This window comes from Onychostruthus taczanowskii, unplaced genomic scaffold (genome assembly GCF_017590055.1).
Source record: "Onychostruthus taczanowskii isolate IOZ18803 unplaced genomic scaffold, ASM1759005v1 scaffold42, whole genome shotgun sequence".
NCBI lineage: Eukaryota > Metazoa > Chordata > Aves > Passeriformes > Passeridae > Onychostruthus > Onychostruthus taczanowskii.
The window spans coordinates 6,289,040-6,303,277 of NW_024501682.1; the positions used below are offsets into that span (position 1 = coordinate 6,289,040).

The 14,238-nt window shown below is 41.7% G+C and overlaps 2 protein-coding genes across 4 annotated transcripts in view; one reads left to right on the forward strand and one right to left on the reverse strand.

Moving 5' to 3' along the window:
- BABAM2 (BRISC and BRCA1 A complex member 2) overlaps positions 1-2,575 on the reverse strand; it is a 162,571-nt gene extending 159,996 nt beyond the window's left edge. Inside the window, exon 1 of the mRNA XM_041413497.1 lies at positions 2,170-2,575. Coding sequence (XP_041269431.1) covers positions 2,170-2,575 — 406 coding nt within the window. The remainder of the gene's footprint in view (positions 1-2,169) is intronic.
- Positions 2,502-14,238, forward strand: part of RBKS (ribokinase) — a 70,001-nt gene continuing 58,264 nt past the window's right edge. For 2 of the 3 annotated variants that reach the window (XM_041413499.1, XM_041413501.1), the window contains exon 1: positions 2,502-2,623. In XM_041413499.1, coding sequence (XP_041269433.1) covers positions 2,574-2,623 — 50 coding nt within the window. In that variant the 5' untranslated portion in view covers positions 2,502-2,573. The remainder of the gene's footprint in view (positions 2,624-14,238) is intronic. The other variant, XM_041413500.1, reaches the window with a different exon arrangement.

The following is a 14,238-nucleotide window of genomic DNA, read 5'->3' on the forward strand; positions in this document are numbered from 1 at the left end:
CAGTTTACAAGCATTAATTAGTAACTAATGGATATTCTGCAGACTCTACTAAATCTCTGTAACTGGGAGCAACATTAAATTTCACATTCTGTTCTCATGAAAGCCATTCACACTGGAGTAGCAGGAAGAAACGCTCAAGAGTGTTTGTCCTAGATATTCAGAATGTATCTTAATAAAGCAAAGGCCAGGCACTTTAAGGCAAACTGAAAGACTAATAAAGTAAGACTTCCTAAAAACAGTAATTATCTTTAATACACTGGCTCCTACATTTTATGGCAGTGAAGAAGCTGAAGACTATGTATCCATGCCCTGACACATAATGTGTTCTCATACATGGTTTGTTTAATTGACAATGAAACAACTTAAGTTTGTTTAGCAAACACCTACAGCAATTTAAGATACTACCTCTGGTTTGCTACTTTTCTGCTAAAAATTTCTCCCTACTCACCTTTATTCTTTCCCAGAGGGACTGAGAAAACACAAGCCCATTCTTGACATAGTTCAATGCAAAGTCCAATGGCTTACATTGAACTGCTAATAAAAATTTGTTTAAGCTAAAATACTTTGCACAAGAGTGGTTACAACAGGGCACATACCTCAGTCTGGCAGCCCTGCTGTAGGGAAGAGTAATTTCAAGCAGGGAGCAGCTTGACTGATGAAGTTAAGAACTTCTTAAACCATGAGAACATGCTGAAAAATAAGCTATCCTTCTAGCAATCATGAAGTTATACATGAAGATCACAGAATTGGTTCTGATAATGACATGTTTTAAGGGAACTGTAAATGTTATGAGGGTGAAATTGAGAGACCTGATACACCTGGTGACCACAGCTGACCAGATGCACCTTCCAAAATTAACTTTAAAATGAGATTCCTTATCTTTCTGTTAATAAAATTTGCAGATATTGTCAAAACAAGATTTAAATCTTGTTTTTTCCATATTTTATTGCATCATTTTTTAAAATCACACTACCTTCTATTTAACAAGCCAGATACACAACACTTAAAGGGTTGCTATCAAGTAAACTCACTGATTTATTTTGTAACAAAGGGCTTTACAAACTAGAACACAATTTGTACCAGTTGTATCAGTTGTCATATACATTGTTTTTCTTCAGTGTAAGTTTCCCACAGTACTGGAAACTGAACACAAACAAACTCAGGGGAATTAAGAAAAACAAAATTCACTCGACTGTTTCCCTCCCAAAACAAAACCTTTGAAAGAAGCAAACAAACTGATAGTTGAATCCTCTCAGACTCAGCTGGCTACCACTGTGACTTCGGGCTAATGTTACATAGGCTTCACAATAACCATGAAGTCCCGGGCACTGCTTTGGGCACTGGACAGACACTGTCCTTCCATCACCGGCCACACCATAATGAGGATTACGAGATGATTTAAAAAGGAAAAGGTGAATATTGCGATGGAAACCTGGAAGCGTGACAGGCCCTCTCCTGTCTAACCCTCTTGGCGAGGCCGTCGGCAGGCTGGTTGCGTAGTTTTCACTTTGGGGGCGGCTGGCAGGAGTTTGTGTCTGCGCGTGAGGGGGGAAAGGAGGGGACCCACGACCGCCGCCTCCTGCAGCCGTGCCCGGACACATCCGTGGAATGCGATCAGCAACGTGGATCTGCGGAGCCTCGGGTAAACAACGAGGTTACCTAAGCCCTGGCACGGAAGAAGGCTCAGAATCCCAGGATGGGTCAGGCTGGAAAGGACCACAGCGGGTCATCTGGACCAACCTCCCTGCTCAGGCAGGTCATCCTGAAGCACACGGCACCGGATTGTGTCCAGGCAGTTCTTGAGTATCTCCAGTGATGGAGACCCCTCTCTGGACAATCTGCTCCAGTGCTCGGTCACCCACAAAGTAAAGAAGCTCTTCCCCACGTTCAGGGGGAACTTTCCGTCCATCCACTCCCGTTCCGGGCTGACCCTGGCCAAGCCCCGCTCCCTCCCCAGCTGGCGCCGCCACCCGCGGCGCTGAGCCCGCCCCGCCCCGCCCCAGCGGCGGAGCTAACGCCGGCCTCCGCCGGCTCCGGGCCAGAGCCTCCCGGCGCCGGGTCCCCTTCCGCCCGCGCTGGCCCGGGAAGAGCTGTTGCGTCGCTGGCTCCCTCCCGCTCTCCCGGTCCGGCTCGCTCGCCCCATCCCGCCCGTCCCGGCCCCGCCATTACCTACGGCGGCCGGAACTCGCCGCTTGGCAACGGCGTGCGCGCCCCCGCGCGCCGCCGTGCGCGCCCCCGCCCCGCCGTGCACCGTGCGCGCCTCCGCTCCCCCCGCGCCGCCGCCGCTCCCACCCGGGCCGGAGGGGTCTTCACCAGACCAATGTTGGCGTCCGCCGCAAGTGCCTGTGCGGGCCGTGCCGCCGCGCAGGCCGTGGGGCGGCGGTTCGGCCGCGGCCCGAGCGGCGCGGGACAGAGGGGAAGGGGGAGGGGGCGGTGCTGGTAGCAGGCATTCGGCAGGGACAGCCCTGCCGGGCGAAGGTCCCCGCGGGTAGCCCGTCGCCCATGGCAACCCGAGAAGCCGCGGCGGGGCCCGGGGCGGGTCAGGGTCAGGGTCCAAGGGCCGCCCCGGCGCCATGGCCGCCGAGGTTGTGGTGGTGGGATCCTGTATGACCGACCTGGTCAGGTTAGTACCGAGTGGGAGTTTTCTGCCCGCACTGGGCGGAGCGACCCTGAGGTCATGGGAGCGCAGGGCGTCACGGTGCCCGGGGAACAGGGCAGGCACGCCGGGCCTCCCCGGACTAGGCCGGGCCGGAATGCGTCCCGGGCCGAACCACGCCGGTGTCACGTCTCTCCCCAGGCCAGGATGGCAGAAGCGGGGTCGGCGCCAGGCGCGGCGGGCGGAACGCTCGGCCCCAGGCTGAGGGAACCGTGGCTGCGGCAGAGGAAAGGACTGAGCACGGGCACAGACTGCTCAGGGGGATTCTGGAGTCTCCGTCACTGGAGACGTTCAGGAACGGTCTGGATGCACTCCTGTGCCATGGGCCCTGGGATGACCCTGCTCAAGCGGGGAGGCTGGACCAGGTGACCCGCTGTGGTCGCTTCCAGCCTTATCCATTCTGGGATTCTGAGACTCTGATGGGGGGGCGGCTGCGCCCGGGTGATGTCAGCTGCAAACCGTACTTAGACATAAGAGTGTGGGAGCGGGGAGAGGTTTGAACCTGTTGCGTGCCGGAGCTTTGATCAGCTGTCTGTCTGGAGAGAGGAGAGACTTGGGTTTGTGTTTTCAGCTGTGCCGGGTGGGTCGGTGTTGGCCTCGGCCAGGGATGCGGTGTTCCGTAGGCACCCGCACGGGAAACCTGGAACTCTGATACTCGTTATCAGCAGAGGTGTCTGAAACGATTTTATGAAAGTAAATCAAGCTGGTCAACCGTAACACCGTTTTCAGTTCAAAGCACACTTGTTTCCACTGAAAAGCGAGAAAGGTTAACATTGCAAAGAAACCAATGGTAGCTCCATGAATCAGTAGGTTGGAAGTTGATTACTTGTGTACAACATTTTGTGTGACACTTGGAAATGAGACTGAGGGAAAGGGGGAGAGATGGAGGGCCTCCCAAGGTATTCATATCCAAACATATCAAGAAGTGCATATAGGAAGCCCTCAAAAATTTAGCAGCTTTGGACCCCAAAGCTATTTTTTAATTATTTAAAAAGTTTTTTAAAATAATATTTTAATTTAAAATAAATCTTTGTTTTCTGAGAATTTTTTCAAATTAAGTACTTGGGTCTCATTGTCTTTTTTTCTCTTTTTCTTTTTTGTAGATAGGTAAGGTTTGGAAACTTCTTTGAAAAATTGAAATGCAGAAGTTCATGAAAACTCTTGGTTCCAGTAGCCCTGGCTTTGTAGTCAGTACGAAATAGCAGGAGAATTTAAGCAAAATTGCAAGAATTCATGATGCAAATTCTAACCTGAACTGGCTGGCCTTGTCAGTCCCAGTAAACTTGGAAATCGGTCTTTGATTTGTTCCATTTTAAACACATCTCCATACTCTACATGCAGACTTGGTTAAAGTAGGATTTAAAGTATATGTATCTGGGCTGCGTCAGCTTGTCCTGCTTGGAATTCTGCAATAAAAAAAAATGTCCTTTATCAACAGGCAATTATACCAAAGCCTGTGGGTCAAGAAAGTGCAGAAGATTTGATTAGAGGAACATGCTGAGGAGTGAGTACTGCTTAGGCATAGACTTGTGTTGCAGAAATGATGAAGCCCCTTAAATGATCACAGAACCTATGTCAGAAAGATTTAATGCTCTGTGTAATTTGCAGAACATACTGGCAGCTTTCCAAGGAGAATAGTTGTCTTGTAAGTCAGAGTAAGAACTGTGGAACTGATCTTGATGTTATGTGTGAATGAGCTCTCAGATGCTTATGACGTTGCAGTGAAATGTAAAACTTGGTGCTCTAACCTCAAGACAATTCCTTTTCCTGTCTGTCTAAAATGTGGGGGGAAAAGTAGTAATAAAATTGCCAGTTTAAGCACTGCTGACAACTGCAGCTTTGGGATTTTCTTGACACTTAAACAAACAAACAAGAAAACTTCTTACTGTTTTTTTTTTTTTTATTATTATTTATTTATTTTTTCTGTATGTTGATATGGTAGAAATGCAGTCATTTGTTTGAAGGCATATTAACAGACTGTGCTGTAACACCATGGGCTGGAGTGACAGATGCTGTTACACTGAGATTAAGTGGCTGAAGAAAAGCCATTTCACTTTTCAATCAGCTGAGAGGGTTTCTTAAAGTGTACAAATGCGATCACAAGTACATATCTGACACCATTATTAGCCTCTGCTTTAGGCAGCATTGAAAGGGCTTTTTATAAGTGATAAGCTAATCAGCTTCAGTTGAAAAAGAAGGGATAGCTTCATTCTTTCTGTTAGTAGCACAGAACTTCAGGCACTTAATAAAATAAGAAGAACAGGGTGTTTAAATTTAGCTGGCAAGCATTTAATCTGACCAAAATTTCCATGCGGTACCTTTGCAGACATTGTTTAAATGTGTCCTGGGTTAGGAAAATCTGGGTAAAATTACCGGAAAGGACTAAGCAGTAGGCTTGATTGTGTCTAGGTAGAACAGGAAACTATAAACAAGCTTTATGAAATATAAAAATTGTCACGTTAGGATTAGGACTAGATTCCAGGAGCATAACTCTTGACTGTCTTTGTATATGAGATTTAGAGGGGACTGCATATTGTGGGTTTAAAGCTAGGGGTCATTTCAGCTGGAATGAAGGAGCAACGGGGTTTTGTGAGTTTGTAATTTGTGCTGATGTTTTGGTTTATAAAAGACATGGACAAGAGTGATCATGTTAAATGCCTGTCACCCATTTGGAGGAGCCTGAATAAGTTTGTGAGAGTTACACAGAGGAAGCCAGTCACATTTTTGTATACATTGTGTTTAATGGGCATACTCACCGCTCAACACTAAAGCCTATCTTTCTTAGAAGATAGTATTGATTGAGACTCTGCCAGAGCTAGACAATGCTGTGTTATAACTCAAAATGGTAAATACCCTGTTGGCCCTTTAGGACACAACCTTGGCTCTCTGACTGGAGAGCTAGAAGCTCAGGGTCAGACATAAAATGGTAGTGGCAGACTTTAAATGTTAAACATTCCCATGTCTGTAGAGGCAAGGTACCGAAAAGCTTCAAACCACCACTGGACATATGGTAGCCAGATTCACCATGAAAAAAATAAATTAGCATATAATGGTTTTACTCAGTACAGTAAACTAATGATTTAAAGGAGTGTAACCTCTGTATGAAATGGAAATGTACAGTTTGAAATGTGCTGAATCTTACATAATGACCAAGACAGAAAAGGACAGGGACCTTTAGTTGAACACAGATACTCAGATGTAATTTTGAGAAATAATCAAATTCAGAAGAAAGGGTAGCGTGTCTTAAAATTCTTCTAAAAGGAAGGGCCCCAGCGGTTTGCTTTTAAAACACTGTTCTCATTAGAAATTCTTTTCTCATTGTCCTGTAGCGCTGCAGTGGCAGAATGTGGGTTTTCTAAAGCGAACTTCATATGATCAAAACAACCTCACGTACATACATGCAGTAAACCACACTCTTTTGGCTTAATAGGACCAGGAGCAAAACATATTTGTGGTCACAATCACAATCAACACTTCATTGGCAATAGCAGGCAATAGTAGTAGAAAACAAAAAGAGCATTATTCTGTATGATCTAGATATCAAACCAGACGGGTACCATCCACAGTATTATTTAAAGAGTTTCTCTTCTGACTCATATTTGCAGACTGGTCGTGGCATTGGCATTTTATTTCATATTAAATCAGGACAAGACTAAACATATAAGCCAATGAGAGTCAGACACACTAAAACAATTAGAATAAATAGGGGAAGCTTTGGCATGGCAATTGAAAACAGCAGAAGCATAGAACAAAACGTAAGATGGAAAAACAGTCTTTGGATAGTCACAACAACAACAGTCTTTCAGTTTAACTGAAGAGAATGACACTACAGTCCAAATAGTGGAAAACTGCATTTTTTAGAATTTTCAGGATTTCAAGTCTTACTTTTCTGTGGACCTCTTTCCTCTCATCATGTTTCTTCACTCCCTTTAGGGAGTAGAACTAAAAGTTCTGCTTCCAGCCCCCGCTGTAACAACCACCGATAATAATTACTGCAATTACTAAACTGACGGTAAGCATTCAGCAAGACAGAGAGGCAAGGCAGAGAAAGCATTGAGCTCCATACAGAGTAGTGTGTTGCTGATGTGCAGTGGACAGTGGTGACAAATGCACACTGGTATGAACATCCCAAGCACATCAAATCCTCTTTGCTAATGCAGCACAACCTCTGCTTGGGCCAAATGGCAAAGGTATCTCGTTAGTGAGAGTTTATGTCTTCCTTTTAAGTCTCTAGTGGTGATTATTGTCTGCTGAAGTGCTGAAGTAAATGGCTCATTGGCACATTGGAAATGTCCACGATCCAAAACTATGCCTGTACTTTCTTTTTCAGAAGTGCAGTATTTGGAACAATAATTGCAGGCTTTTTTTGGTGAGAATGTGAAAAAGGAATTTTCTTGCTTTTCTTTCGAGTGATCAGAGGAAATCTCGCATATGACTTCATTTTCTTCTTTGCTTTTTTTCCAGATCTCACACATGTTCTCGTTTCCACCATTTCTCATGCATGTCACCAACTTTTAATGGTTTTGCCTTGTTTTGATATTCTTTTGCTCTTCAGTTTCTCCTAGCAGTGAAGTGTTCTAGAATCCTTCAAATCCATTTCATTGTGTTTTTGTTTTTATCTGTAATGCTTCCCCTGCAGCAGCCACTCCTCATTCTAGTCAATCTGCCATTGCCAGCAGCATGGGAAAGCACAACTGTGAAGGAATACAAGCTTAGTCCAGTTGAGGAAATTAATCTTTGAATCCAATGAAAGGCATCAAGGCATGAGAGAATGTGTCATCTGTGAATTGTTTAATTTATGTAATAGTGAAAAATCTGGGCTTGATTTCAGACCAAGTGCTGTCTCCCCCTTGTCTTCTTCTCTGACCTAGCAAAATTTGGGTGCATTTTAAATGCAAGAGGTACAGGCTCAGCATTTTGTTATTCTGCTCTGATTTTAGAGAACCTAAATGTTTACAGAAACTCCTGTTTGCCTTCTTTTGTGTGGCAGGAAGAAAGCTGTGTCTTGGGGGCCCCAAAAAAAAGGGATAAAAATCAAGTTGATGAAATCTTCATTAATGGCATTCAGTAAGAAGATTGTCATCTGTGCATATACAGCTTTTGAGTATCTCTACTGGCCCAAACACTGGTGATACACGGCCTGATCCAAGCTCATTCATGTCAAAAGAAGCTTTTCATTGCTGCAAATTGAAATAAAATTGTCATCCTCTAGCAAAATCTGAGTGATAGTTTATTTTAGGGTGTGACACTGTTTAATATTCTAGCATCTTAAAGGTATTTGGTGTTATACTCCAGACTTGAAAAGTTTCCAACAAAGTTCCTGTAACAAAAGAAGACAAAATATTGAAGAAGGAAAAAGGAGGGAAAATGTCTGCTTGGGTCCTTCTTAAATTAACACAAAATAACTAGGGCAAGGCCACCAGGGACTTTTTTTAACTCATTACAAGGGCTGCATTTGCAACCAAGGTTATGAACCCCAAGCAAGAGACAGTGTGCCATTGATCCCAGCTGGCATCTTCTGAAAGAAACTGTTGTTTGTGCCACAGAGGATGATGTGGGCCCTCTCTGAGAAGGGCTGGTGGTGCTAGAACACCTGCTCAGCCCTCGTCTTTGGCTCTTATCCATGAAAATGGGTTTTTTCCTCCCCTTCCTAAATGGAAATGTGGAAGTTTTAGAAGTATCAGGAAATATGAATGTGAAAGTGGTCACACAATGTCTTTTAAGTTAAACACAAAGAAAGTGTTGCTTTCTGGATTCTATTTAATTGAAATGTCCCTGCCCTTTCATTTGGTGTCTTCATTTTGTGTCCTACACTACTGTGTACTGTAATTAGGCACTGTTTTTACTTCCAGAGGCAATTCCATTTCAGCAATAACTGATATGCCTCTTGTTTTTTAGACTAGTTTATCTTGTGAAGTTTTAATAGTATGTATTTAGTAGTGCTTTTGAGCTAAAAAATACCCCGTGTGGTACTACAGTCAAACCAGTACTACGTGAACCCAAGTCACCAAGAACAGCACTATTTGCCCTATTGTGCATTGGGAAAACATTTTGCAATTTGAGGACAGGAAGAAAGGCAGTTTGCTTTGTAAAAATATAGGAATAGTAAAGATAATTGGAGAAAGGTATTAAAAGGAGCAAAATTTATAGGAATAACCAAAGTTTTTACTGCAGAATGTGTGAAGAGTCTACCTGAAGAGTTGAAATGGAAGTTGAAAAGCAGAGAAACTACAGTCCTAGCAGTGACAGTTGTCCCCTTGCTTTTTTTCCATCTCTTTCTGTCAGCTCTGCCTATCTGCTTGGTTTCTGCAATTTTCTCTCATGGCTGCATGGCAAAATTCAGGGAAAAGCTCTGTTCTGGTCCTGCTGTCTTCTGCCAGCAGCAGTATTTTGGAAGATACAGCACCGAGAGGGTCCTCTGTTACCTCCTCCGTCCCATGAATGAGTTCCCAGCTGTCTGCTTCTTTTCCTACCAGCTGCAGTGTCTGGTCTGCTTAAGTTTGTAAATTGCTTTGAGATCCTTCAAGATAAAAGGTTCTTCTTAAGTGAGATCATTATCGCCTTGTACATTTCTCCACTCCCTTTTCTCAGTTCAAGCTTCTTTTCTCGACTTGGGGTCCGGCACAGTACTTAACGTTCCTAACTCATGGCAAAACAAAGCTTTCACACAAATTTCAGTTTCCAATCCTTGAGTTGTTTGACGCCTCTTAGAGTACTTCAGAGCTGAAGGTTAAATACATGTTTTTTCCTGAGCTGATGCCAAGATGCTTAGCACTTGCCACACTGAGATCGTACTTCTGCATTTGCGTCTGACTTCATGTTATTTTGTGTGCTTCAAGAGACTGTGGAGTTCTCTTCCTCCCACTTCTGAAGTACTTACTCATTCTAGGAAACATTCCAGCTACAACGTTGCTCTGAGATCCTACGCTGGGTTCTCATAGCCATACTTTGTTCATGTTCTTGTGGTTAAACTGTACGCCTGTCAGGGCAGGGATTTGACTCCTCTGTGGTGTGGTGAACTTACAAAGGGGAACCCTGACAGGAGTTCAGAGGTCTCTCTGTTCAAAGGTTCATAGGTGCTAACACAGTGTTTGGCCGGGAGAACCTTATTTCTGTTCAGCTGCAAGTCTAGTTGTTGCCTCCATCTTCTGTAGCTTAACTGGCTAGTAAGAGAGTTTTTCACTGTATGGTTATCTATGTGTTTATTCCCAATGTCATTCACATTCTAGTGAAATTTCCCTCTTTCCAATGAAAGTGAGGTCATCTTAAACCTGTGTTTATGATATTGCAGTCATTTCCATGGCAGTAGACTATGATATCATCAGTAGAGGATTATGCCTTTCCTATGTGTGTTAGCAATTAAAAATTATGGTTTGTGAGATAAAATTAGTATTTACCAAGTTTTTAGCTTTAGCCCATGTGAGGCTGGGAAACTATTGCTTAATCCTCTAGAGAGTTCACTTGGGTAATGGAGTAAATGAATCTTGAAACATTTTGATCCTAGCAGGTGATACGTTTTTGGGGTATATTTTCCTAATGAGAGAAGAAAATCAGCTATTCCATCTTGTGTTCTCTCGCCTGGCCAAGAACACTTGTCTGAAACTCAGTGGCACTCCTTGTAGTTTTGTTATTCAGAGCTACTTAAATTGTTTGACTTAAAGATTCACAATTTTCTGCTCTCACTAGAATGTAATTTTTCACCTTTGGAGGTCAGTAAGCTATTAGACATTAAACACATTGGTTTAATGTGATCATCAGTCTTTTAATCCTTTTAGTGGGTGCTCTATTTACCAGCTATCAGTAGCTGAATCTCTTTGTTGAACCTTCCTGAGGTTGTACATGCTTTCTCATGGGCTGGTGACAGGAGAGGCCAGTTTCAACACCATAATGGCAAAAGAAAATTCATGCATTTAGAATGTGGAGTCCAGTGTTAGAACAGTTGCTAATGCTGCAAGATTAAAGTAGTGGACTCAAAGCATTATATATTTCATCTCTGCAAATACTTAAGAATATTTAAGCCAAGGAAGTAGACTTTCCTGAAAAAGAGTGTGAAAAGAAAGGGAAAAGACATTAGACGAATGTTTGTAGAGAATGGATGTCAGTCTGGGTATTGCAACATGAGACAAAATTAATAATAGTTTTTGGGTAATGTAGTTTCATTTCAGAAACACACTACATCTCTGCACATTTCAGCCTATCTATTTTCCCACCTAACACAAGTGAACTCTCATAAAATATCTCTTTCAATGATCTGAGTCTGACCATTTGGAAAAAAAATGCCCAAATGGTGTGCCCTAAGTACATACAAACTTGCATGTGTCCAGTTACTCAGAAGGTCTAGGATGTGAAAGGGTTCTTCCTGAAATTCTTACCATGTGAATGACTACAGCAGAAAGAAATTCCTTTTCCCATTATTGTTCACTGAAATGGAACCAGGCTGGAGTAAAAGGATAGACAAAATTATTGCATTTATTTTTTGGAGACTAAAATCACTAATGCCATAGTAGACCTGGCTCTTATTTGCTGATTATGCAGTCAGGTGATGTTACAGCAACCTCTTGGGCGTGCATCTTCCCCATCATTCTGCATTCCTTCTGAGGCTTCATCTGTCTGTGGAAAACCCAGAGTTGATACCTCTGTTGAAAGAAAGTGAAAAGTCCGGAAGTAAAATTGTTGTGATCAGGGAAGAGAATGTTGGGATGAAAGCTTATTTACCAATTGACCATTATCAGGGTAAGAAGGGGTTTGTATTAATTTGTGCTACAAAAAAGATGTCATTTTATCTTAGTAATGCTCTGTAAATTATGACCATTGCTTCACATTAAAACACCCCACTTTACAGAGAGCACAACTATTGCCTTTTGCTCTCTGTAGGGTTGTTAGCAGCAGAGCAGTTCCAAGTAAATAGCATGCAAAGCATCAATACACTGGGCACTAGCAGTGTCAGTACTGCAGGGTATTCCTTGGGCTTCTGCTATATCCCGTGATACACATTGAATATTATGTTGTGTTATGAAAGTATCTGTAATTTCTAGCCCCAGTAAATACTTTTCACATATAACTTCAAAAGATTTTTAATGGTTTGGTTATTGTCCTACTATTACTGGAAACTGTTTTTGACCATTTAAATAAAATGTCTCTTGCCTTTTCAGTCTGGAGGTGTCTGACATGCAGATTCACAATAGTCAAATGGGAAGTTGTCGAAAGGAACTCCTTTGAAAATATTTGTCACAATAGGCAGGTGTTCAGGACTAGATTTGAACACACAACACCAAGAATAGTGTATTTTCTCCCCCTTTGTGAGACACAGAATGGTATGATTAATATTCCATTCTGTCTTGTTAATTAATTACTTGCTGGCTGTACTGTTAAAGGAAATAACCATTTTCCTAGATGCATTTATAGACTTAAGTATATTCAGGTGAATTTTAGTACTCCTGACAGTAAAGAGCTGCTGGCACCAATCAAAACCTGCAATAAATATCATACAGAGTCCATGGTAACAAATTTGTATAAAATCACTCTGGGCAGGCATATATATTATGTTGCCTCTAGGAGCTGTCTGAGCTGTTCTTTCCATAGGAGCTTACCAGTAAGGTTTTGTTAGCTTGTTTTATATGGCTTCAGTTGTTAGCTCCTATATCAAGCTGCAGCAAGTAATTTGATGCTGACATCCAGGGTCCCTTGAGGATCCTTGTATCATATACTTCGAGTCTGAAGAAAATACAAAATTACTTTTCACTAGTGTGTTGCCAAAGTAGGTGCAGCTTTGTAGAACACGTTGATCTTTGTGACAACTAATTATAAAATAAGAAGGTGGTAATGTTCCCAAATATATCAATGTGCTCTCTTCTGTATTTTATTCTTTCTTCTTTCCATTTTTGAATTTAGTCCTTTTTTTCCTCCTTTTTCTTCTGTGTGACATCAATAGCATGTCATTGTTGAACCATGAAATTTCCCCTAATTTGCTTTCACCTCTTCTTGTTGTCCTTATACATCATGTTCTTACAGTGCACTTCTCTTCTGTATTGCTCTTTTCCTGTGTCTCATCTTTCAAAAGTAACTTTTACATCCAAAGTATCATAACTCCCTTTCATTAAATTATTCCTTTCATCACTTCCTATATTTCCTGTGTTCTTTCAGATCCCTATTTATACAAAACGCATAAACCTTGATAGCATAAACAGCAGAAAGAAAAAAACATTGGTCAGAGCTGATAATAAAGGATAAGTAGATCAAGTTCAGGACTCGTGGGAAGACTGGCATTTTTTATGTTCTCAGCAGCAATGAGACTGAATATTCATTCCTTCTTCTAATTGTCTGATCCTGTTAGTATTATTCATTGGGAATATCCTGTTAGTATTGTTCAATAATTTTTAAAATTAATTTTCATTTTTCTTTTTCCCAGAAAGGACCAAGTGAAAAATTACCTGTTGGAAAAAAAGTAGTTGGTGGTTTTGCTGGAACTCATATTATTACATATAGAGGCAACAAAAATGTGCAGTTTTTACTTCAGTTTTTATTCCCTGTTGTTCATTAAATTCTGTCTTTAAATGGAGACACAGGAGTTGTCTGTTGGTAGGCATTAGAAGCTATGGTTATACAGAATTACACTTTTCCTTCTGATATTTAGGGATCTACCTCTCCCAAAAGAGCTTAAATTGTGAAAAAGGTAAAGGGACTTATCTAGAGGGGACTCCTACCTCTCATAGCAGAGTTAACCTTGGCCAGTGAAGCCCACGCACACTCCCCCCACACCCTGCACATTCTCATCTTTGCCCTGCAAACCTTAATGTTACTGTAATGTAATCCCAGATTTTAGTTGGTGCCTTTGTAATTAGATGGAACTTCAGAGAACACTTTCTTTTATCAATGAATCAGCAGTAAGATGGTTTCCAAGTAAAAACTTGACAAAAAATTTATCCTGAAGTGGCTGGGCAGTTAAACTTGATGATGGTTGTAGTTCCCTTCCAACAGAACTATTCTATTCTATTCTATTCTATTTCCATATAATAAATAAACACGTATTTAAATATATTTATTCCTTTCATTATGTATGATACATTGAATAAATGTGTTAGACAATGTCTCAGTTTGGTTATACTTTTCATTCATGACCCATATGGATTCAGCAGGAAGCACTGCACATACAAACTTGATAAAAATATCATATTTCCCAAAATTACTGTCCTGGCTCTAAGCTGTTAGAACATCTTATTGAAAAAAATTATAAGTACTTGGACTGCACTGTACTTTGTCTTGGTGACTCTGTACTCTGAAAACACATCTATGATGTTGCTCGTAATATTATAGATTATAAAACACAATATGCTTGTGTGCAAAATGCCAATACTTTATGGTGTGTGGGGGTTATTTTTATCTTTTACCTGAAAAAGACTGACAGAAAGATTTTATATGGTAGGTGCCCAGTTTTCTGTATAGTAAAGTATAAGTGTCATACTTTATCAGTATGAGATATCAGTAAAGTATCAGAATAAATAAATAGTACAGATTACTTTGTTGATTTACCAGTGTATAGAAAATCATGACGACAAGAGCAAGGACTATGTGACCTGTCCAAC